Source organism: Panthera onca, chromosome A1, assembly GCF_046562875.1.
Source record: "Panthera onca isolate mPanOnc1 chromosome A1, mPanOnc1 haplotype 2, whole genome shotgun sequence".
Taxonomy (NCBI): domain Eukaryota; kingdom Metazoa; phylum Chordata; class Mammalia; order Carnivora; family Felidae; genus Panthera; species Panthera onca.
Genome location: NC_138339.1, coordinates 46517768 through 46541600, shown reverse-complemented (window position 1 = coordinate 46541600; position 23833 = coordinate 46517768). Strand labels below are relative to the sequence as shown.

At 46.8% G+C, this 23833-nt stretch overlaps 1 protein-coding gene and 1 long non-coding RNA gene across 8 annotated transcripts in view; one reads left to right on the top strand and one right to left on the bottom strand.

Moving 5' to 3' along the window:
• Positions 1-110: 110 nt before the first annotated feature.
• On the top strand, positions 111-10055 carry LOC132680886 (uncharacterized). Its single transcript, XR_009610741.2, has 2 exons — positions 111-481; positions 9666-10055. It is a non-coding gene; the product is annotated as an uncharacterized LOC132680886 (long non-coding RNA).
• A 2287-nt stretch (positions 10056-12342) lies between these two features.
• Positions 12343-23833, bottom strand: part of GALNT10 (polypeptide N-acetylgalactosaminyltransferase 10) — a 222223-nt gene continuing 210732 nt past the window's right edge. For all 7 annotated transcript variants that reach the window (XM_060634785.3, XM_060634789.3, XM_060634790.3 and 4 more), the window contains 3 exons: positions 20218-20334; positions 16938-17087; positions 12343-16410 (listed from right to left, as the gene is read on the bottom strand). In XM_060634785.3, the coding sequence (XP_060490768.3) occupies positions 16252-16410; positions 16938-17087; positions 20218-20334 (426 nt within the window). In that variant the 3' untranslated portion in view covers positions 12343-16251. The remainder of the gene's footprint in view (positions 16411-16937; positions 17088-20217; positions 20335-23833) is intronic.

Genomic DNA, 23833 nt, shown 5'->3' with positions numbered 1-23833 from the left:
ATTGGGCGCCTCCGCCGCCAGTCTCCGGCGCCAGGCTACTTCCTGGACTCTGCTGGGATGGGTTCAAAGTAGAGAAAGTGGAAGAGGGAAGAGTTACCCGGGTGCGGGAGGGGAACCGGGCCGCAGACTCTTCAGGCTCGGGGAGGGATAGTGAGCAGGGGCCTGGCTGGACGGAGGGCCAGATTCCGGGAACGGAGGAGCACAATCGGGGGCGTACTGAAGTGTAGACGTGGGCGGGGGCGCCGAGGGACAAACATAGGGAGGGGCATTGAGGGGGTACCTGACGAGGATAGAGGTTCTGTCATGAGAAGGTAAAAACCGCAGGACCAGGGCCAGAGGACCCGCAGACCGATGGGAGATAGGGTGGATGAAACAGCACAGAAAGCCAGGCATGGCGGGAAAGACTGAGGGACAAGCCGGTACAGATACGTGGAAAGACGTGCAGAGGAGATGATGGGGGTCTGATGGCGGGTATTGCAAGGTAGTCGGATGCTGGAGGGTGGCGGAGACCTCAGACTGTAGAGACTGGGACTGGCTTGGTCGGCGCCGAAAGAGGAGAGGGAGGAAGAAAACCCCTACGGGGCTTTTGTGACCCTTCGGCTGGGAAGAATCGGAAGTCAGTATAACGTCTGGAGGGTGAACTGGGTGAACCGCGCGGGGAAGCGGGGACTGCGGAAGACCGGGAGAAAAGGTTGGAGTGGAGGATCAAGGGCCAATCTCGGCATGGGGAAGGGCTTGCTGTATCTTGAGCCTTCCCTGAAGCTCTGTAAGCTGTAGCTTCTATTGCTTTAAAGCCTCCCGATCTATCCACGATAGCTAGCAAGCCCCTGAGCTTGGGGTTAGGTACCCAGGGCATCACACACCCAGAAGGGCCTTCGGAAAATCTAGTCTAGCACCCCTAGTCAGGCCACCTCTCTGCTGGGCAACTTGGGGACTAACAATGACCAAAGGCCCAAAGGGACTAGCCCAGGGTCATAGGGTCATGTGGTCACGCAATCATTTAGGGATGGGTAGCATTGACCTGGGTGGGGGTGGGGGGTGTTCGGGGGGGGGGAGGGGCGGGAGTGTTAGGTGAGCACTTGTACCTATTTTGGTAGTACTAGGTGGCTTGGCATTAAAGAGGTTTTTGGTTTGTGCCCTGATGAAAAAGGGAAAGCTACCAGTTTCCATGTTTAGGAGCAGATGCTCTGTGATCTTAAATTTTCTTAAGTGACCTTGAACGTATTTGTACTCTCTCGTCTAGTAATTTCACATGCAGAACAGCCATTTCAGGAAATTGGCCTACCAGAGAAAAATTTAAACAACGATGTTCATTGTAGGATTATTTATAAAAGGAAAATAGAAAAAGAACCTCAAGTTCCACAAGAGAAGTGGTTAGGTAAACTACCTAACATCTTCAGAGTGAGATATTTTGCAGTTATTTATGATCTTTTCAACATTTAAGGTAGTTTCAACATCACTGTAAATGTTTTCTATATAGAACAATTCATCATGGACTCTTCAACAAAGAATTGATGATGAGTTGGAGAAGTGCTGTATTCATGTTAACTTAAAAATGCAGGATTTAAAATTGCATATGGGATATGTGTGTACATATAAGTTAAAAAATAAAAAAAGGAAAGCAACTATTTGTGCATATGAAATCTACCAAAGTACTAATGTTCTAATAGTAATTATTATCATGGGTAGTGGAAATATGGTTGATATTTTTCTCCTTTTGGTCTACCTTTGCATTTTCCCCAGGAAGCAATTATTGCCTTCATAGTAGGAAAATATAGGATGAAAATTAATAGGAAAAAAGGCACAGTTTAATAGAATGCCTCACTCAGAGTTCATACATTCAGAAGTAAATTATTGAACGTATTACATACACCCATTTCAGGGTCGGCCACAAGAGAAGAATAAAACATAATCTTTACCCTAAAAGAGAATATCTTCTAGCGGGGGGAGCTCAGACACATACCCAGAAAACAGTTGGGTGTCTATACAAGGCAGTGTGTGATGTTGGCTCCAAAGTTGACTGGTATGGATGAGAGGTCTACATTTCCCACATATATTTTGCCCTTAGATATTTTTCAAAACAGCACTTACATCCAGTGCCAGGCTGCTACAGTACACACAGCTTCTTCGCCAGATTTTCCCCTGGCATTGCCCCTGGAGCAGGGGAGAATGGTGCCTTTTCCTTTTCCTAGATGGGTTCTGTCTCTCTGTCTGTCTGTCTGTCTTTCTCTCTATGGAATTTATTGTCGAATTGGTTTCCATACAACACCCAGTGCTCATCCCAACAGGTGCCCTCCTCAATGCCCATCACCCACTTTCCCCTCCCTCCCACTCCCCATCAACCCTCAGTTTATTCTCAGTATTTAAGAGTCTCTTATGGTTTGCCTCCTTCCCTCTCTCTAACTTTCCCCCCTCTCCCCCCTGGTCTTCTGTTAAGTTTCTCAGGATCCACATAGGAGTGAAAACATATGGTATCTGTCTTTCTCTGCCTGACTTATTTCACTTAGCATAATACCCTCCAGTTCCATCCACGTTGCTACAAAAGGCCATATTTCATTCTTTCTCATTGCCATGTAGTATTCCATTGTATATATAAACCACATCTTTATCCATTTGTCAGTTGATGGACATTTAGGCTCTTTCCATAATTTGGCTATTGTTGAAAGTGATGCTATAAACATTGGGGTACAAGTGCTCCTATGCATCAGCACTCCTGTATCCCTTGGGTAAATTCCTAGCTGTGTGATTGCTGGGTCATAGGGTAGATCTATTTTTAAGTTTTTGAGGAACCTCCACACTGTTTTCCAGAGTGGCTGCACCAGTTTGCATTCCCACCAACAGTGCAAGAGGGTTCCCGTTTCTCCACATCCTCACCAGCATCTATAGTCTCCTGATTTGTTCATTTTAGCCACTCTGACCGACATGAGGTGGTACCTCAGTGTGGTTTTGATTTGTATTTCCCTGATGAGTGACATTGAGCATCTTTTCATGTGCCTGTTGGCCATCTGGACGTCTTCTTTAGAAAAGTGTCTATTCATGTCTTCTGCCTATTTCTTCATGGGATTATTTGTTTTTCAGGTGTGGAGTTTGGTGAGCTCTTTACAAATTTTGGATACTAGCCCTTTATCCGACATGCCATTTGCAAATATCTTTTCCAACTCTATCGGTTGTCTTTTAGTTTTGTTGATTGTTTTTCATTTGCAGTGCAGAACCTTTTTATCTTGATGAGGTCCCAATAGTTCATTTTTGCTTTAAATTCCCTTGCTTTTGGAGATGTTCCTAGATGGGTTCTCTATCTCAGCTCTTGGGGTAGGGGATGCTCCTTATCTGCTACTCCTGAATTCTTTAGAGTTCTCTTTACTGTTTTACTACTGTGCCCTGTTATAATTCATAAATCTTTATATTAGCTTTCCTCTGTTCAAATTACTGTGTGATTTCTCTCTCTTAATTGGACCCAGACTGACACCCTCAGTTTCTGTGTAATTTTGTGTGTGTGTGTGTGGGGGGGGGAAGGGCGGTGCACATTCTTTTAACTACCATTTATAGACAATCCTATAGTCTTTCTTCAAGGAATATTTATAATCTCTCCTCCCTGTTATTATGTAGTTTGGTTTTAAATAACAATTTTTTTTTTTTGGAAAAAATTCTGAGTTTTCTGCTGGGGGAGTAAATCTGTAACTCCAGAAAGGAAATATAATGAAATATTCAGATAATGAAGAAATGAATACAGAGAGAAGCTTCTGTGATCCTTGTTTTGCCTTGTGTAGGATTTGAGATTCTTGAAATGGCCAAGAGAATCTGCTTTGCTACATTTATAACTTTAGGTAATTAATTTACAACAGTTCCTTAAGTGCTTGAAAGATCTTGCTTTTTAGATTTGTAAGTCTGCCCTGTTGGGCATTTAAAGTGTTTGAGAAAATCAGACATATTAAATTTGTAATTGTAGTCTGAAATGTCTAAGGAAATTTGATTAATTAAATCTGTAAGCCTGTTAAATGTTTAAGGAGGATTGAATCTGCTAAACTTAAGAATTAATTCAACAGTAATCAAAGAATAAGTGAAAGTGATTGTTCTTATCTTTATATGAAAAATCACCAGATTTATAAAGGAATAACAAGATTTTTAAATTGAACATAAAGCCTTTAATAAAAGCTAGGTTTTAAATTGGCAACTTGACTCAGTAACTGTAATATTCTTTTCCATCCCCAAGTCTACCTTCAGATAATTAAAATTACAGGCTGATAACCCCCAACTCCATAGTTCTAGCTGAGGCCTCTCCTCAGAGCTCCAGAAAACAGCCTCTGGAGCTTAGATGCTCCAGAGGCATCGCAGACCAAATGTTCAAGTTAAAAGCTTCGGACAACCGAATCCGTTAACTGCGACCTGTACCACCCTTGATTCTCTCTTCTTTCACCCCACTCCAAGCCCACCCATCATTGAGGCACTTTCTTCTCCTTCCAATAGATATTTAGAATCTGTCCCTTTTGCTTCGTTTCCTATGGCCAGCAGTTCAGCCCAGGCCACCATCACCTTGTGTCTAAAGTGCTTCACTGGCCTATGAGCTGGTCCCTAAACCACTCTTTCCTGATGGAGCATCTATACAAACCAAACCTTGCCCCACTTCTCTTAAGCCCCTCACCAGCTTCCCAGTGCATTCTGACAGTGCCTCCTGCCATCTCTTTGCCCCCTTCCCATGCCTCAGCTCTGTTATTCTTCCTTAAGTTCCTCATATAAGCCAGACTCCTCCCTACCTCAAGGTCTTTGCATTGGCAGTTGCCTCTACCTGGAAAGCTGTTCCGCTCACTCCTCCCACAGCTGGCTCCATCCTCCAAGTCTTAATTTAAATGTCACCTCTGCAGAGAGTCTTCCCTGATTAAAAGGAATTTTTCTTCCCAGCCCCTGCCCATCGCTATGCTCCATTTCGTGTCTTTTCTTATTAGCATTCATCACAATATTCAATGATTCTATTTTATCATTATTTTTGTGCTGGGGCTGTTTCTCCCATTGCAATATAAGCTCCACAAAGGCCAGGACCATGTCTGCCTTGTTTGTTGTTGTAGCTCCAGTGCATACAACAGTAATTCTCCAATTCTGGTAGCTAACAAGAGTAGGGACCCCATAAACATTTTTTCAATAAATTAAGTATGTCCAACTCTACCAAGACATTTATTAAGTAATAAAAAAGATACAGGGCACTATATGGAGTATGGATTCCATTTGTTTTTCTTAAAATTTTTATACCCAAATACACATATTTGGAAACACAAGAAACTAGTAATTGTGGTTGCTTCCGTGGTGGGGACTGCAGGTCAAGGGAAGAAAGGAAGAATCTGAAAATTAAAAAAAAAATTTTTTTAACTTGAGAGAGTGAGCAAGCATGAGTGGGGGAGAGGGGCAGAGGGAGAGAGAGTGAATCTTAAGCAGGCTCCATGCTCAGCACAGAGCCCAATGTGGGGCTCGATCCCATGACCCTGGGACCATTACCTGAGCTGACACCCAAGAGTCATATGCTCAACCAACTGAGCCACCCAGGCACCCCAGAATTTGAATTTTATAACCTCTGTTCCTATTGGATGTTTTACAACGTGCCTATATTTCTAATAATAGTAAGAAAAACACCATCTTTTGGTATTGTAATTTAACAGGAAGTATGGAATACCAAAAAAGTTGGAAGAATCTCGGAATAAAGGACAGTCATTTAAATGGAATAAGTTAAGCTTTATGAAAAGTCCACAGCATGAGTCTATTTTCCTCATTTCGCTGAGGACGCATGAAAGTGTCCCCTGGCTCTGGTCTGCAACCTGGCACTTGACAGGTGCTGGCTATTGGCCAACGGTAGCTCTTGGCACTGTGGCTAAGGGCAAAGGCTCTGGTTTGAACTCCAGCTCTGCCACTTTACTAGCCGTAGGACCATTGACAACTTATGTGAAGTATATAAGCCTCAGTTTTCTTCATCTGTAAGATGGGATGATAATAGTACTTATAGGGCTATTGTGAGGATCAAAAGTGATATTGTAAAGCACTTAGCTTAGTGTCTCGTACATAGTAAGTGTTCATTAAGTGGTAGTTATTATTTCATCCATTTTATGCTGACACCCCTTGTACTCAGGTTTAGATTTCTGCATGTTAGAGAGTGAGACCTCACATTGCAGGATGGAAAGGTGGTGCTGCTGATCTGTTAATCGTTCAGTTTCCACACAGGCAGTTTCCATATCCATCTGTGCAGCAATGATTGGGAAGTGCTTCATTATTTTGTTGTATCTTAACCTCATCTTAAAAAATTATGTGGATGGAAAAATGAAAGCACCAAGAGTAGTGATAAGAAGTGTGTGTATGTCAAGAAAGTGAAAAGACAACCTACAGAATGGGAGGAAGTGTTTGCAAATCATACATATGATAAGGGACTTGTATTTAGAATATATAATGCACTCTTATCATTCAACAATAAAAAGACAAGCCAATTAAAAAGGGGTAAAGGTTTTTTTATTAAAAAAATTTTTTTTTTTTTTGCGTGTGTTTTTTAAGTACCAGAGTCCACTGAGGCATTTTATTTGCACACATGTATTATATCCCTAGAAAAAAGAACCCCGGGATTTTCTCTCTGGTGTGTTTTGCTTCTTCATGATGCCAGCTGAGGTTGTCAGTGAAATGAAACCAAACTGGTGGGACAGGAGCAGACTATTCTGCCATTTTTCTAGCTGTACATCCAATCTGGGGCTGATCACACGTGTTTAACCTGCCCATGAAGTTCACAACAATTTTCCCAGCTCTGTGATCATCCATGATTTCAAATTCACCAATGTAACCATGCTTCAGCATCATAGTTAGAAACTGGAAGATGACTTTGGAGCATGGACTAAGAGCCTGGTGTTTGCCTCTCTTTTTGGCATTGTTCATGCTCTTGAGAGCATCTGCCAGGACATTCATGCACGCCATAATGGCGGCACGAAAAAATGGTGGAAAGAGTGACAGGTTTCGAATAGATATTTCTCCAAAGAAGATATACAGATGGCCAAAAGCACATGAAAAGATGCTCAACATCACTAATCATTAAGGAAATGTAAATCAAAACTACAATGAGATATTACTTCATATCTACTAGGATAGCTATAGTACATAAGACAGGTAATAGCAAGTATTGGTGAGGATGTGGAGAAGTTGAACCCCACATACTGCTGGTAGGAATGCAAAATTGGTGCACCCATCTTGGAAAAAGTTTAACAGTTCCTCAAAAAGTTAAATGTAGACTTACCATATGACCCAGCCATTCTACTCTTAGGTATCTACCCAGAGAGATGAAATGTCTTTCAACTGATGAATGGATAAACAAAATGTAGTATTTCCAGACACATTATTATTCTGCAATAAAAAGGAATGAAGGACTGACACAATATGGATGAACCTTGAAAACATTATGCTAAGTGAAAGCCAGACACAATGGCCACATATTCCATGATTCCATTTATATGAAATGTTCAGAAAGGGCAAATCCATGCAGATGAGTGGTTACCAGCGGCTAAGGGACTGGGGAGCTTGGGTGGGGAGTGACTGCTAATGGGTCCAGAGTTTCTTTTTCGGGGGACAAAAATGTTCTGAAATTAGGAAGTGGTGATAGTTGCACAACCTTGTAAATATACTAAGAACATTGAATTATACACTTTAGGTGAATTAGATTTCAATAAAGGAAGTATGTGTATCATTAACTGTAATTGACATAAAGGTAGGAGTCATTGGATTTATTGAAAGGAATGAATCTTCAGTCTCCACTTGATGTTCTTAAGCACTTTTTTTTTTTTTTTTTTTTTAAAGTAAGCTCTAGGCCCATTGTGGGGCTTGAACTCATGACCCTGAGATCAATAGTTGCATGTTCCTCCAGCTAAACCAGCCAGGCACTTCCTTATGCATGTTTTTTGATTAGTAAAGAAAAATAATCAACTTGAAGATATAGTAGGAAATGCAGGAAATATATCATCAAAGATTGCGTCCAAAAATGCAGGTGTAATTGAAACTGATAAACCCTTTTTTATTCCTTAGGAGCAAATGTGCCCTGTTGATGGAATACATTTTTTGTTTGACTTTTTACTTTCGACATTGGTCACATTTTCAGAAACCAATTCTGTATGGGAGTGGGGTTGTATGTGTAGTCTGTCATGGGGAAACAAACCTTTGTGCTTCTCCTTTCTTTAATGCTAGATGACCAAGCAAACTTCTCCTAAGAAAAAATTCAGCTGATACTAGGAGGTTGCACATAATTATTTGGGTTACTGGATATTTGGGTCATTGGGTCTAATGCCCATAAAAAAATGAACAACTTCAGATTCATATATCAGTCTTCCATGAGTTTCATTAGGAAAAGTCAGCCCTGGAAAGCTGTTTAGTTTTGGCCTTAACGAAATATGCAACTAATGGTGACATAAATAATAAGGGTTATTAATCAGTTTCACAAAACTAACATTTCAGAGATAGGTGGTGCGTTCATCAGCAGCTCAACAATTTCGGAGGTCCAAATCAGTCCTCCTGAGAGCTGGGGATAAAACCGTGGACTAGAAGACACTAAACAAGTAAACGAATGAATAAAATAATCAAAGCACTCCTCATTATTACACTGATGCCGTGTTTGCAAATGTGCCTACTCACCAAAATAGATTTGTGACCTCAGAACCGATACTTGCAGCACCTCGGAGGTCACCTGAAGCACCTCGGAGGTCACTTGCAGACGTGTGCATGTGCAGAGTGGCAAAAAATTGGAGTTCCCCCTACATGCACGTTCCCAGCTGAGGTCTAGCGTGCATGCTCTAAACAAGTATCCTTTTCGTGGGCAATGTGGTGTCACGTTTTACATATTTTTGTGCTTTTTGTTGGTGATTTTGGTTTAAAATGCCTCCCAAGCATGGTGCTGAGGTGCTGTATGGTGTTCTTAAGCACTAAGATGTGTCTATGGAGAACATGTGTGTGTTAAGTAAATTTCATTGAGGCATTAGTTCCAGTGTTAGCCCTGAGTTGGATGTTGACAAATTAGTGACCTATTATTAAATAAGGTGTCTTTAAACAGAAATGCACATAAAACAAGGTTATGTATTGATCGTTTGATGAAAATGTTTCGAGCAGAGGCTCGCAGGAGCCTACCCCTGTGCTTCCCCTAGGGGCGTGGTCGTGTTTGCTGATTCCATGTTCACAGTGACTCAATAGAACATAACTACTGTGAACAAGGAGAATGGACTGTATGTCAGGATAAGTGCCATGAAGGAGGCTACAAAGGTGCTCAGCATGCCAGAAAATGATGTGTGTGGGGTGGGCCTGTTCTTGACAGGGTGTGCCGGAAGTTTCTTGGGGGTGGGGGTGAGCTAAGCTGGGACCTAAACTCTGACAAAAAGCTGCCAAGCAGAGGCAGAACATTCCAAGTGGAGGGACCACTTGGTTTTGGAGGTGGGAAAGACTTGGCCTGTGAGGGCCTGAGCCCTGCTGGGGAGGTGATGGAGAAGCAGGCAGGGGCCAGCCTGGAAGGACTGTTAGGACCTGGCTTAGAAGTTTCGGTTTTATACTAGAGGCCTGGGGTAAAGTCACAAGCAGTGCAGCGGTAATCAGGTGTCTCTGGGTCCTTGTTTGTTCTCATCACTAGGCTAAAGAGGTCACAGATTATTCCTTATTCATCTCTGTATTTCCAGGGCTGAGGACAAAGGTGGAGCCAACTACTGGGCACCCAGCGTGGACCACCATGGGCCCACAGTACATATGTCGGTATGCATTTGTTGTCTCGATGACCAAGCCCTGGGATTCTGCAGCTGTAAAGAAACCATAGCAGGGACTTTTCCCAGAATGTGGACTCCAGCCTCATGAGGACTCCAGACCCCAGGATTCCAGCCTCAGCATCCCAGGCTGAGAGGCCAATGCTGGGGGCGGGGGTGTTTAGCTCTAGCTCCAGCGAAAGCAGACCTACCATCCCCTTCTTCCCATCCCCAGGCAGGAGCTGGCAGGAGATCAGATGCTACTTCAATTCCAAGTGGCTCATGAACAAAAGCTGTGAAGTTGCTAAGAAACCTGCTTCTCTGAGGGTTCACTAGGTTTTCCTTTGTTTCTATGGCAGTGTGTGTGTGTGTGTGTGTGTGTGTGTGTGTGTGTATGCGTGCGTGCATGCACACCAAGGGTCGTCACCCTGCCAGCTCTGAAGCAAGTCAGATTGGAAGGTAAGGATTGCAGACTTCCCTGGGGCACCTTCATGGGCCCGAGGATCACCAAGCCAGGCAGCCCAGGCACTGAGGGTGAACAAAGAGGAAACGGATGCCCGTGGCCAGAGGTTAGCAGAGCTGTAAGCAGCTGCAGGAAGGGAGCTCTGGATACTGAATCCTGGACCCACTTCAGCAATAGCCCAGAAGCCGTAGGGTGGGAGACACCAACAGAACTGAAAGGGGGCCCCACTCCTATCCCCTAGGTTAGCTTGGAAAATAAATCCCTAACAACCTCAGGTCTACTGCAAAATACCAGATGCAGGATTTGTACAACTGTAAGAGTACGGGCTGACCATTATCTACTTTGCTCCCCTTCTCCCCATTGTCATGGAAAATCTGAGGCCTAGGGAGGGGAAGGGACTTTCTCAAGAACACACAGCATGTAACGGATACAGGAGCACTCTCTCTCAGAAGGCCTGTGGGCTGTGAGTGGAGGAAATAAAAGCCTAAAGTGTAATCTGAAGCTGTATTCTTCACCCGTTTGTCCATTCTTCAAATACTCATTGAGCCTTTACTCAGTGCCAGGAGCCCCCAATCCCCAATTCCAACTAAGTACAGAGAGAGAGAATCCAAAATTGTTGGCAAATTGCCAAATTCTCCGCCTCTGCTCCCGAACAAGTATGCCACCAACCACTGACAGAGCTCCCACTGTGTGTCCAGCTAAGTGCTTTAGATACCTTGGATTCTACCCTTGCTCGCGGGCTTGGGAGCTGAGGAGCTAGAACGGATGAGACATGTTAATTCCCCCCATCCTCCCACCTGTCCCAGTGGGGAAGGACCTTTCCTCCCAGGAATCAGTGATTTCGAGAAGGCAACTGAGGGCCAGCTGCCCTGGAGTTTTCACTCTGCAGGCCCGAGGTGCCAACTATGTGCCCAGCAGCTCGAGAAAGTCATTCCTGTCTATAAACATCAGTTGAGGGCACATCTGATGCTCTCACCCTGCCCAGTTTAAAACCCTCCAGTGGTCCCTACTGCTTTAAAAATAAAGCTCAGAGACGCCTTAACATGGCCTACAAGACCCTGCAGAGTCTGGCTTCTGCCCACCCTTTCCTTCTTGTCTCTTTTTTCTCACTCCCTCTGCTCCCACCTCACTGACCTTCATACCTGTCATGTTCCCTCCACAGGGTCTTAGCACATGCGGCCCCTGCACCTGGAATCTTCTTCCCTCTCTTCCTCTGTCCCTAGTAAAAGAATTTAATCTTTTTAAAGAAACCATTAAAATTTTAGAAGAAAATTAACAATATCCATCTTTTGGTTCCAGGGCTCAGAAGGCCAGTGAACAGATTTCCACCCCCTTAATCTGCCTTTTCCAAGCCGTGGTGCACAGCGCCCTCTGGTGGGCTCTGAGTGACAGCATCAGCAGGCAGCTTGGGCTGGCGGTCACCGGTAGTCCTACACTAAGTTTCAACCAGGGAACCAGAGGTGGGGCTGGAAGGATCATCCAAAAACTGGCCATTTTACAGCAGAAAACTGAGGTCTAGATAGGGGGCAGGATCTGCAGAGCCAGGCCAGCCAATGCTGTTTCTAGAATGTGGTATTACACAAATGATACAAATCTAATATTCAAAAGCATCGTAATATTTTGGTAGGTAGACACCTGTGGCTGATAGGTGAGCATCAGAAATAAAGCCATTTCACCTTGTCCTGCCCCCCTGAAATCTTCCATTCCTGGCTGTAGTCTGTCAGACCCTTTGTGGGCTACCCCACCTAACCCTGTGAGCTCATCTCCTGTGCCTTCAACACGGAAACTCCCTCCTGCTCAGGGTTCTTGCAGTCGTGACTCCCTTTGCCTGGAACTCTCTCCCACAAACTGCCTCTTGGCTCAGACTTCCTCATGTCTTTCGGCTCTCGCAGAGACACGCTCTGACCGGCCTACCTAATGTTGCCTCCCAATCTAGTCTCTGAGACATCTCGGTTTATATTCTTCATAGCCCTGCTCACATCTAGAGTCATCTTGGTTGGTTGGTTGAGGTCCACCTTCCTCTCTAGAAGGACAGCTGTTGGGGACTTGTTCGGTACCTGGCAGAGGGCCTGGGTACCAAGCAGACACTCCCTGAATACGTGGGGAATGACGGACTGAAAAATGGTGCGTGACAAGAATAAGCCAGAGAACACGTTAGAGAAAGTCTGGAGGTTTACTCAACAACAATCACAATTGTACACAGTAAGTCAGTTCATCACAAAGGCTCACTTTTCCGGGCAGAAGAGAGGTTGGTGGTCTTGAGCTCTCTGTTTAGAATCCCAGTCTGCCATCTCAATATTCCCTGCCTGTAGTCCCTTTGGGATCCCAGGCTTCACGCCCAAAACAAAGCAGGAGCTCAACCCTGTTGTCTGGAGAGGCTGAATCAAAGCCATCTGGGGAGCAGATGCTAAGAGGACCTTGTCACTTGGGATGTAGGTCCAACACCCACCCCAGAGGCGGCAGTGGGCCTTGGCCTTGGCTCAAGATCAAGTTTGAACTGAAATATTACTTCGATTTTCACAAAGAGCATCGGTGGAAAGTAGAAAAGAATTCCAGAATTGGACTGCACTCCTTGCCCCTCTCCCATGCTTAAAAATCTTCAGAAAACATTAAAAACGCATTGCCTCCCAGGAATTATAAAAGATCGCCCAATCTGTACACACTAGAGACCACTGAAGCAAGGAATCCCCAGTCATAGTAATTCTCAGTTACTACCGTAAAGTGCTTTGCCATGCTTTTGAGATTCCAGAGACTAGAAAAATGAAGATACACGGAAAGAAACATGGATCCGTTTTCAAGGGTATCATCTCTTTCTTAAGGAGAGAGAGAAATTCGACAGGTAGGTTTGGAAAGTGAATATAGGGTGCACTTTGGGAATCTATATGCCGCATCTTCAACAGGAACTGCTCTTTCTCCCCTAGGCCTAATGTCACCCCCCCCCCCCCTGCCGTGGAAGTGCCCCCCTCTGCCTCTGAACTAATTCTTCCACAAGGGGAGAAAGGGGTGGTTCCTGGACTATTTTAAAAGTTGAAAGCTCCAGGGGGAGGCACACGATAGAATGGCTTTTCACACGTGTGCCTGAACATTTAGCCACCTCCAAAGGCCTTGTATTTACAGCAAAGAGGCTCTCTGTATTCCAAAATGTTTCCGGAGTTCCCCCTCTGGAAAGGCTGCTGGTGAGCCACACGGTCATGATGCTTTCTGGCCGCACCCTGTTTTGTGACCTCATGCTCAGAATAAAGGGAGGCAAAGGGGCCCACGTTCTCACCCATGACCCAGATGGAGAGCGTCTCCACAGGTCCTGGCTGCTGTACTGAGCATCGGCTGGCAGTGTGGGCAGGAACCTGGATCTCTGAGACAGGTGGTTTTCAAAAAGGAGGCCAAAGCAACCAGTGGTATTTGTAATCAGTCAGTTGGTCAGCTGAGCCGTGAACCTCTTCCTTCCCCTCTTACACACTTTGCCGAGTCCCAGCACCTCCTGGTGAGGGCTCAGCAAGTGCTGCTCAGAGGACCTGCCCATCCCCAGTCGAGGGTGCAAAAGCAGATAATGGGACGGAGGAAAGCTGAAGCCCGCTTGCTGCTGCACCTGCTTTCCACAGGAGTCCCGGTCTTGCCGAGGACACTGTCACCCACTTGGAATGGGACATCTGGAAACCTAGCGAGTGCATTGCACTCTGTGTGGGGGCTGGGGTGGGGGACTCCAGGCATGGTCTACAAACAGGGCCCTCTCCCAGGGGTTGCTGAGGCCCTTCTAGGCCACAGACAAAATGAGTTGTCCAGCTGCCCTTTTAACTTGGAGGGTTACTTGCCATGAACTGGAACAACTCCAGCCTCTGGCCCTTGAGGGGCATCTCCGCCTCCCAGATCCTGCCCTAGGCCCAACGTCTCCTGCTTGAAATCAGAAGTTAAGAAACACACACTCATCCAACAGAAACTGCACACACTCCCACGAAAGTTTCCCCTCCCCCGCCCCCAACCCTGCCCCTTTATGTTTGTCTAGCAAGGCACTAGGAAATTGTTCAAGTTTAGGGATTTGCTGTACATTTGCATTTTTTTCTTTTTAAAAGGCACAGTTTTTATTTTAATGATGCTGCTTTGCTCTCTGATGATGAACCCTCAGTTCTCCAAACTGCAACTCTTGTTCTCCTAGATCCCAGAAGGGGCCTCATCTTTGGACTCCTTCCTATGGAGGGCCACTTCTAAAGATATGGCACTCGTTTGGAAAAGACACGGAGGGATCAACAAGAAGGGATCAAGCAAGCTGTTGCACGCACAGGGGCCACCTCTCCTGGGGACAGGTGGCCAGGGCAGGGTGTGTGTGGGGGCAGAAGTGGAGGAAGTGATGCTTTGCCAGCTATATGCTTAATTGGGGTGGTGGTGGTTAGGAGTGTTTTATCTGCCTCCCCGCCCCTGATAACTGATGGCCTTGAGATCAGCCAGCATCTCAAAGGCAGATTCATGGCTCTGTTCCCAGATTAATGTCTCATTTAATTGGTAAATGACACAATCGAGAGACCCAGCTCTAATTGGAACACTGATTTCAAGTATTTCCTGGACTAGCTGGTGGGAGCCATAGGTTGTAGAATGCGATTTCCATTTCTGAATCAGTGGGTGGCAGGTTGGTCACAGAAATGCTTCCTATTAGCTTGGGAGCCCTCTGGGAGTCCGACACATAATTAACAAAGGAAAAGGTAAACACGAGGGACTGGCATGGAGCTGGGTGTCTGCCTGTTCGTGGGACCCTCCTCCACTGCAGCTGTGAAGGCGGTGGAGGGTGCAGGGCTTCGGGTCTGCACTGTGGACCATGTCGTACCCAGGCCTCTGGTACGAGCTGACGGACATGGGTCACCCACCCCCTCCCCCCCCCCGACACCACCAACCTCGGATTTCAAAGATTGTCTCTAGGTTGGGGGCTGGATGCCTTAACTATATTACACTTGGCTGGCTCTTTTAAATCGCAGCATTCTAGAAATCCCAACTGGATGCTAGAATACCAGAATCCTATGTGGCGTTCTAGTTTGTGATCCAATGATACAGTTCTATAAAAATTCTAGAGTTCTATGTGAGAACTGGAGCCGCAATGAGGTCAGAGGCTGGGCATTTCGCCCCCGGTCCACCTTGGAGGCCTCCAGACTTTGTGAGGTGAGCACTTCACACATCTGCTCCTTTCTTGAGGCAGGTAATCGCCCAAGAGAGAAAGAGGAAAATGGAAGCACTGATAAGGGAAATTCAGCCAGAATATCTGGTTTGGAGGTCTTCTACTAGGCCTTTTCCATGGGCCCAAGTCATCTGAAACCCAGCCCTGAAGAGCTGGTGGCTGAGCTGTCTTGTGCCCAGAGAGCAAGGAGAGACATCCCATGTGTCCATGGCGGCAAAGGAACGTCTAGGGGTCCCGCTTCCGACCCCAGGCCTGGCAGCTGGCCAGTGTTCAGTACCAGATGCTCTGAGGGCCCAGGTATGGCCTTCGAATGCATCACCTGGGGCTGTGACAGAACAGAAGCCGGGCAGTAACTGTAGTTACTCAGTTACTCCATGACAGGCAGAAACTAAATGGCTGAAACCAGTGGCCCCAAGAAAGACTCCCTCCCTCCCCTTCTGCAGCGGACGGACGGCAGAGGTGCTACAAGTGCCCAGACGGACAACAGGGGCTTCTCTTTCTAAAGGGCTGTCACATACGAGCCATCTCAAGGCTAGTTAACCTTGTAGGACCCATTTTCGGGTGGCCTAGGGCTGCCTTGGCATTTCTCCCACATAATGCCCAAAGGAACGTGGTGACAAAGTTGGTAAGGCCCTCCTAGATTTCCATGATGCGGTCAGGGATTAAAGCAGGCACTGCTCTTTGTGGGGCCTCATGTGGGGTCTGTTGTCCACCCCGCGGCTACCACTGGGCCTCAAGGAACAGGTGGGCCTCCTGCTCCAGCCGTCAGAGCCCTCTCTGCCCTAGACCTGTTGGCCAGCGCCTTTCACGTCACGCTGCCCACGGAAGCCCTGCCTCCCTCGGGAGGGGAAGGCTGCCGGAAGCGCCAGGAGAGGACCCCACCAGGCCCGCTGAGACACCAGGGCTCAGTTCCTGTTGAATTTTTCCAAGACTGTCGAGTTGGTGTGTTCAAACAGCCACTGCTGGGTCAGAGAAGAGGGGTTACAGGTGTTCATGAAGATCCTGTGGTCACTTTCACTGCAGTCCATGCAACTGCCGCTGACGGGGTGGTACAGGGTCTTGTCCTACGAAACAGGGAGGTAATCAGCGAGGCGACGCTGGGGATCTGAACCAACGGCAGCAGCAACGATAGCAACGGGGCAGTGAGGCAGCGGCCGGCCGCGTTCACTGACCTGCGAGGCCTCCCTGCTGAGGGCACAGCGAGACCCTGCCCAGCCTCCCCCGCAGGCGGCCTTGCCCTGTGCCTGAGCTCTGCCCGGGGGGATGCGGGTGGAAGTGACCTGTGTGCCACTTCCGGGCCTGGGCCCTAATCATGCTCGTCTCTGGCCCACTGGCATCGGTTCTCATGATGGTGGTGGTGCTGGTGTTTTATGGACTCAGCTGCCAGCATGTAAGAGCATAGCGATTTCACATAAAAACCTGGCTTTCTGGCATCTCTCAAATGGCAGAGAAGTGGGGCATGGTGGGTGTGTGGCGCGAATGCACGGGCAAGCATGCTCTGTGGGGGGAAGTGAGGTGCTGCATGCCCGTCTGCTTCTCTTTGTTTAAAACCAAGCAGGTTGCCCTGTTCCGCCCACACAGCCCGCCTTACTTTGCGGTATTTCCACAGCTGGTTGCCCTTCATGCTGTGGCAGTCATAGAGGGTGACCGGGCTGGTGTTGGAGATGGCGTCAAAGCAGAACTTCTTTGTGTGTTGGGGGTCTCCAGGTCGGATGTCCTCTCTCCAGGTGAAGGTGAACACCTGTACATACAGGGACATCATTATAGGGATGGCAAAACCGGGGACTTTCTTTTTTTTTTTTCTTTTTGAGAGAGCGAGAGTGCATATGCAGGGGAGGGGCAGAGGGAGGAGGGGGAGAGAGAATCCCAAGCAGGCTCCATGCCATCAGCACAGACCCCGACGCGGGGCTCGATCCCACAACCATGAGATCTTGAGCTGAAATCAAGAGTTGAATGCTCAACCAACTGAGCCACCCAGGCACCCCTCTCTTTTCTGTAATGATAGAAAATGTTAAACATTGAGATCCAGGGAACAGTATCGACCACACCTCTTCCAATCACCCAGCTTCGACAATTACCAACTCATGGTGAATCTTGTTACAGCTTTACCCCCCCATCACAACCCCCCACCTCAACGTTATTCTGAAGCAAATTACAGACATCATATCATCTCAGGTGAAAATACTTCACTGAAGTGCCATTATAACAATAAAAAGTTATTGCAAAGTCCTCAAGGTCATCAAGTAAGAAGAGTTCAAGTGTTCTTAAATTGCTTTGTAAGTTTCTTTTCACAGTCTGTTTCAATCAGGATCCAAACCAGGTTCACTGTTGTATTGAGTTGATAAGCATTTTTTCCAGCAGCTTTACTGGAGAATAACTGGCATACAATTAACCACACACATTTAAAGTACATAATTTGATATGTTTTGACTCAATTTAATTTTAATTTGACTTGTTTTAATTTCTGATTCTTCATTATTCATGTATAGAAATACAATTGGTTTTCGTATCTCATAACTTTGATAAGTTCATTTATTAATTCTGGTAGTTTCTCTGTAGAGTCAATAGAATTTTCCACAAAGGTGATCCTACAGTCTACAAATAAAGATGATCATATAGTCTACAAATTATTTTCCTTCTTCACCCATCTGCATGACTTTTATTTCTTTTTCTTGCCACAGGTTAGTACAGTGTCAAATAGAAACAGTAAGGTCAGAGTCCCTGTATTATCCCTGATATTAGGGGTAAAAAATTCAGATTTTTACCATTAAGTTTGATGTTAGCTGCGGGTTTTCTATAGATGACCTTGATCAAGTTGAGGAAGTTCCCTTATTCCTGGTTTGCGACAGTTTTTATCAGAAATGAATGTTGGATTTTGTCAAATGCTTTTTCTGGGTATAAGGTGATTATGTGGTTTTTCTTTTTCAGTTAGCATGGTGAATCTATTGATTACTTTTCTAATGTTCAACCAATCATGCATCCCTCAGATAAATTACACTTAGTCACGATGTATTATCCTTTTTACACACTGTTGGATGGGATTTTCTAAAATTCTGTTTAGAATTTTTGCACCTATGTTCACAAGGGATACTGGTCTGTAATTTTCGTATATGGGTCAGTCTGGTTTTGCTACAACGGTAATGCTGGCCTCACAAAATAAGTTGGCGAGTATTCCCTCCTTTTCTGGAAAAGTTTTTGTAGAGTTGTAACATTGCTTAAGTGTTTGGTAGGAATCACCAATGAATCTATCTGGGCCTGGAGTTTTCTTTGAGGGAAGGTTTACAACGGCAATGTCCGTCTCTTTAATAGAACCCTCTGTTGTCTGCTCTCTTGAAAAGAGCGTTTCACACATTTTCTGTTTTTCAGTTGTTTCTGGCAGGAGGGTAAATCCAGTCCCTGTTACCCTACTCCATGTTGGCCAGGAGTGGACCCCATGGTGGCAAAGGAGTGGTTGTGCCAGCTACTGCTTCCTGATTATCTCCCGTGTCTTCTGCATTTTAGACTCACATTTCTCCCTTTTCAGGCTCACGAGAGCTCTCTGCTCAGGGTGTCTGAGAGCCCTAGGGAATATCGATCCCACAGGGGCAAATGGGCTGCCATGCTTCCCATTTCAGAGGGTGGAGGCTGGCACAGCCAGGCAGCCAGACATCATTTTGTTCCTTGTCCGAATGAATCTTCAGGCATTAGTGTGGACTCTGCCATATAGTGAGGCTATCCCAGGTCGAGCTCTCCGGGCACGTTCTCCCAGGCCCTGTGCTCTTCCTGGTCTCTTTTGGGGTTCTCCTTCGTGGGGTGGGTGTGGGGAGCAGCCACACGCTGCCCTGAAGAATTCAGGAGAATCGGTGAAGGAGGGCCACTTCTAATAACTGTTACCAAGGGAGGAGAGGGAGCAAGGACTTCAGAGGGAGGGGCAGACATTGTCAGTCCGGGCACTGGGCCCATCTGAGAGGTGGTGCTCTTCCTTCGCAGTGAGAGTGCCACACACCCCTTCTGAGCTCTGTTTTTGCAGAGGCCCCGCAATATGGGCTTCTATCAGTGTGCACTTCCAAAATGTCAGAAAACCCACAGGAAGGAGACTATAAAAATGTTCCCTCGAACCAAGAGTCAGTGGATGCAGGATGCGGTGTGATTTTAGGGTTAACCGTTGGTGCTGGGGGGATCACGGCAAGTTAAATGCAGTTTCTTGAGGGTGGTGGCTTTTCTGCACTGCTGGCCTATAGCCTTCATTCTTCTGATAACACCGCCTGGGCACGATCCCCTGGGGAACCCACTCTCCTCATTCGTCTCCCCGTCCTTCAGGTGAGGCTAACCACACCACAGGCTCCAGGAGTGGGCATGTGACGTGGGCTTGATCAACATGAGGACTGTATCACATCCCCTATTGTAACTGGCTCAGGAAAGCCAATATGTGAGCACCCCACGGCTTCTCCAGAACTCTGGAAAGGGACATGCCTTTTCACTGGCGGGTTGGAAGCCTTTGCTGCTGGTGGTCATATCTGCCACCATGTGGGAAGAGCCGGATGAAGGATGAGGCCAACAGAGAGGAAGAAGAGTTGAGACCCTGGAGAGCTCCTGATGACATCATTTAAGCTCTTCAACGGCATACATGAGCCAATATGTTCTTCTTTTTGTTGAAGGCCATTTGGGCTGAGTGTCTGTCGCCAACAGACCCGATTGATGATTTTATTGCAATGTGAAAGATTCCTCTTTCTAAGGTGTTCAGAAAGCTCTTATAACTCATCCCCTGGGCTAGCTTTTGTGACTCGTCACTGACCCTTGGCGTCTCTCTCCCTGCCCTGACCATGTGAGCATTCCAGGCCACAGATGGCCCAGGAAAACCCGGCCGCCAGTCCCTGAGAAGTGGCCCTTACCTGCATGTTGTTCCAGGCAGCCTCCCCACGGCCCCGGACACAGCTCTCCAGCCTCAGCGGGGAGCCCAGGGCCCCATGCTTCGTGTCAGCACACAGCCCTGTGCCCACGTTGCGAATCTGAAAGAGACAGAAGGAAAGAGTGGACTAATGAGGCACCTTGAGATAGTCCCCTGGGACCCCGCCGGGATGGAAGGAGGGAACCCAGCAGAGACATCGGATGGAGGAAGCTCTGCATTATCTTAATGAAGCTTGCCCTGGGTTGGTGGACGTGCCTTGCGCGTCTCAGTACAGGAATACTCAGTCCTCAGAGAGGAGCTCCTCCAAAGCCAGCTTTGTCCTAGAGCATGCAAAGTCATAGGGTGGCAGTGGGGACCTGGAAGTTGAGGGGGGTTGGTATTCAGAGGACTCTCTGGCTCCATTCCTGGAGAATCTGATCCAACAGTTCCAGGAATGGAATTTACTCCCATTCCAGGAGACGCAGGGACCATATCTTGAAAGCCACCCTAGAAAAGGATGGGGCATCTTTGCTGTGGGGTCTTGGCCTTAAAGAGCAGGTGAATGGCAAGAGGTTCTCGATCCAAAAAACAAGAGTTTCAGTAAGACAGGGTGTGGTGTGGTGGGAGGAGCACTGGGCTGGAGCAGAAGGCCTCACTGCTCACGGTTGGTCAGCACTCACTACCTGAAGGCCACCGTGCCGTGTAGGTGCATCGTGTAGTTCCTGCCTCCCTCACAGAATCACTCCTATCTTGACTGAGGGGTTGGGTTGGAGGTGTGGTGGCCGTGAAAACGTGCTCCTCAGTTGCCCTGCTGCAGGGAGTCTGACTGCCCGGCCGCTGTGTCCGGAATCCACTGTGACTGAGTGTAGGCTGTGCTTCCCATGGGCTGCTTCCAGCCAGCGATGGAGCGGGACAGGGGGACTGTGGAGGCCCATTCCAGGGAGATGCCGAGTTCTCTGGTAGGAGACTTGGCTTGAAGACTGCTCAGTCACTTGGCTCAAGAGCATCCTTGCAGTGTGGGACTCCTCCTACGGCAGCCCTTCTTCCTCCCCTTTCCCATTCCCAGCAGGCAGACCAGCCCCACAGCAGATCTCCCAACCTCTCCTGGCTCCCTTCTGGTTCCTTCTCTCAGGGGTTCCCCAACAAGTCTCTTGGTGTCTGCTTCTTGGAAGACTGGCCCTAATACAGGGGTAAAAGCCAATAAACTGGCAAAGAAATGAAGAGCTTCATGAGGGAAGTCAACACGACACCTCCTCTACAGTATCTATGCTGGTGTTAGATGGGACGGGCCAGATAGCTTAGTCAGGAAAAGCCCCTCTAACTTGCTGTATGAATTAGAACAAGCCATACCTGGTGTTTCTGTTGGCTCAAACCCCTCACTCCTTTCTTTGGTAACAGCACCCTGATTTTCTATGGGACTACCGCCCTCTCCCCACTCTGTGGCCTGCCAGAGTATCTGTCCACCCCTGCTTTCCCCCTTCCTCCCGTGGCCACAGTGATTGGTGCAGACCTAAGAATCAGACTTGATTCCTGGAGCTGTGCTGGCTTTACTGGGAAGGAGGCATATACTTTCTGTTGCTGGGCTAGCTTCAAGCTTCTGGAAACCATCTCGCTACCCTCAGCATGAGGCTAACAGAAATGGCAGCAGAGGTAAACAGGAGAAAAAGCAACTGACATCATTTGAGCCCCTGGATCCACGTGTCTGAAGCCACAGCTACCCAACGTTTCTATGAGATTCACTACATTTCTCTTTTCACTTCAAACTGGACTTCTGTCACCTGCAAGGAAGGAGATCTAACCCTTATGCTCCTTGTCCCCCAGCCCCGGTATGTCCATCTATAAATGAGTGGTCCTCTCAGCTCAGACACCAGGAGCCAGAGTCTGGTGACAGAGTGCTTCTTCTGCTAGAAGACGGTCTGCCTCCCCCAGCAGGACGGGCTTGAGGAGTGTGACACAGGCAGCGGCCCCAGGACCCTCACTCAGAAAGGGCTGTCACTGGTTTAAAGCTCTGCTGTCGTGGTCTTAAAAGTTTTAATAATAGTGTTGCTGTAAACATTGGGGTACATGTGTCCCTTCCAATCGGCATTTTTTATCCTTTGGATAAATATATAGTAGTGCTACTGCTGGGTCGTAAGGTAGTTCTATTTTAATTTTTTTGAGGAACCTCCATACTGTTTTCCAGACTGGCTGAACCAGTTTGCATTCCCATTAACAGTGCAAAAGACTTCCCTTTTCTCCACATCCTCGCTAATACCTTTTGTTTCCTGCGTTGTTAATCTGAGCCACCGGGACAGGTGTGAGGTGGTATCTCATTGTGGTTTTGATTTGTATTTCCCTGATGATGAGTGACGTTGAGCATCTTTTCACGTGCCAGCCAAATTATGGAAAGAGCTCAAGTGTTCGACTGATGAATGGATAAAGAAGATGTAGTTTGTTTACATATATATACATATATATATATACATATATATATATATATATATATATAACATGGAATACTACTTGGCAATGAAAAAGAATGAAATCTTGCCATTTGCAACAACGTGGATGGAAATGGAGGGTATTATGCTAAGTGAGATGAGTCAGTCAGAGAAAGACGGATCTCATAGGGTTTCACTCATGTGGAATTTGAGAAACTCATCAGATGAACATAGGAGGAGGGAAGGAAAAATAAAAACACAGAGAGAGGCAAATCATAAGAGACTCTTAAATACAGAGAACAAACTGAGGGTTGCTGGAGGGGAGGTGGATAGTGGGATGGGCTAAATGGGTGACGGGCCTTAAGGAGGGCACTTGTTGGGATGAGCACTGGGTGTTCTATGTAAGTGGTGAATCACTAAATTCTACTCCTGAAATTATTACACTATATGTTAACTTGGATTTAAGTTAAAAAAAATTTTTTTTAATAATTTTATCTTTGAATTTGTCAGTGGAATCTGATAGGACAAGGGAGCATGCATGTGAGCAGAGGTGATAACACGGTACACGGGCATTCGCTGTACCTTTCTTCTGTGATGCCCCAGAAGCACAGAATCCTTGGGGTCCTGCGTGCATGGGAGTTCAGCAAGACTCAAGTTACAGGTAAGACTAAGTGGGGTGCTGGCATGTCTGAAGGCCATGCTTTCCGACCAGAACTTGACTGCACAAAGAAGGCCGAGGTATTCAGAGACACAGGAAGAGCCAGGGAGCTCTAATAGCCTCTTACTTGCATTACTTCCCTGGACCTGCAGACCACTTTCCTTACCAGCGGAAGATAACAACACAGAAGGAAGGGAAGAAGAGGGCAACCCCCAGTTTTTCCTTCTGCTCTTCCTCACGCATCAGCAAGCCACAGGTAGAGTGGGTTTAGAAAGTATGCATTATCGGGGTACCTAGGTGGCTCAGCTGGTTAAGCAACTGACTCCTGGTTTTGGCTCAGGTCATGATCTCATGGTTCGTGAGTTCAAGCCCCACAATGAGCTGCACACTGGAAGCACAGAGCCTGCTTGGGATTCTCTCTCTCTCTCTCTCTCTCTCTCTCTCTCTCACAATACATTTAAAAAATTTAATAAAATAAAGTATGCATTAGCAACAAGTGAAATAAAATCAGCTGAGTTAGCTTTGTGCTGTGTTTGCACTGT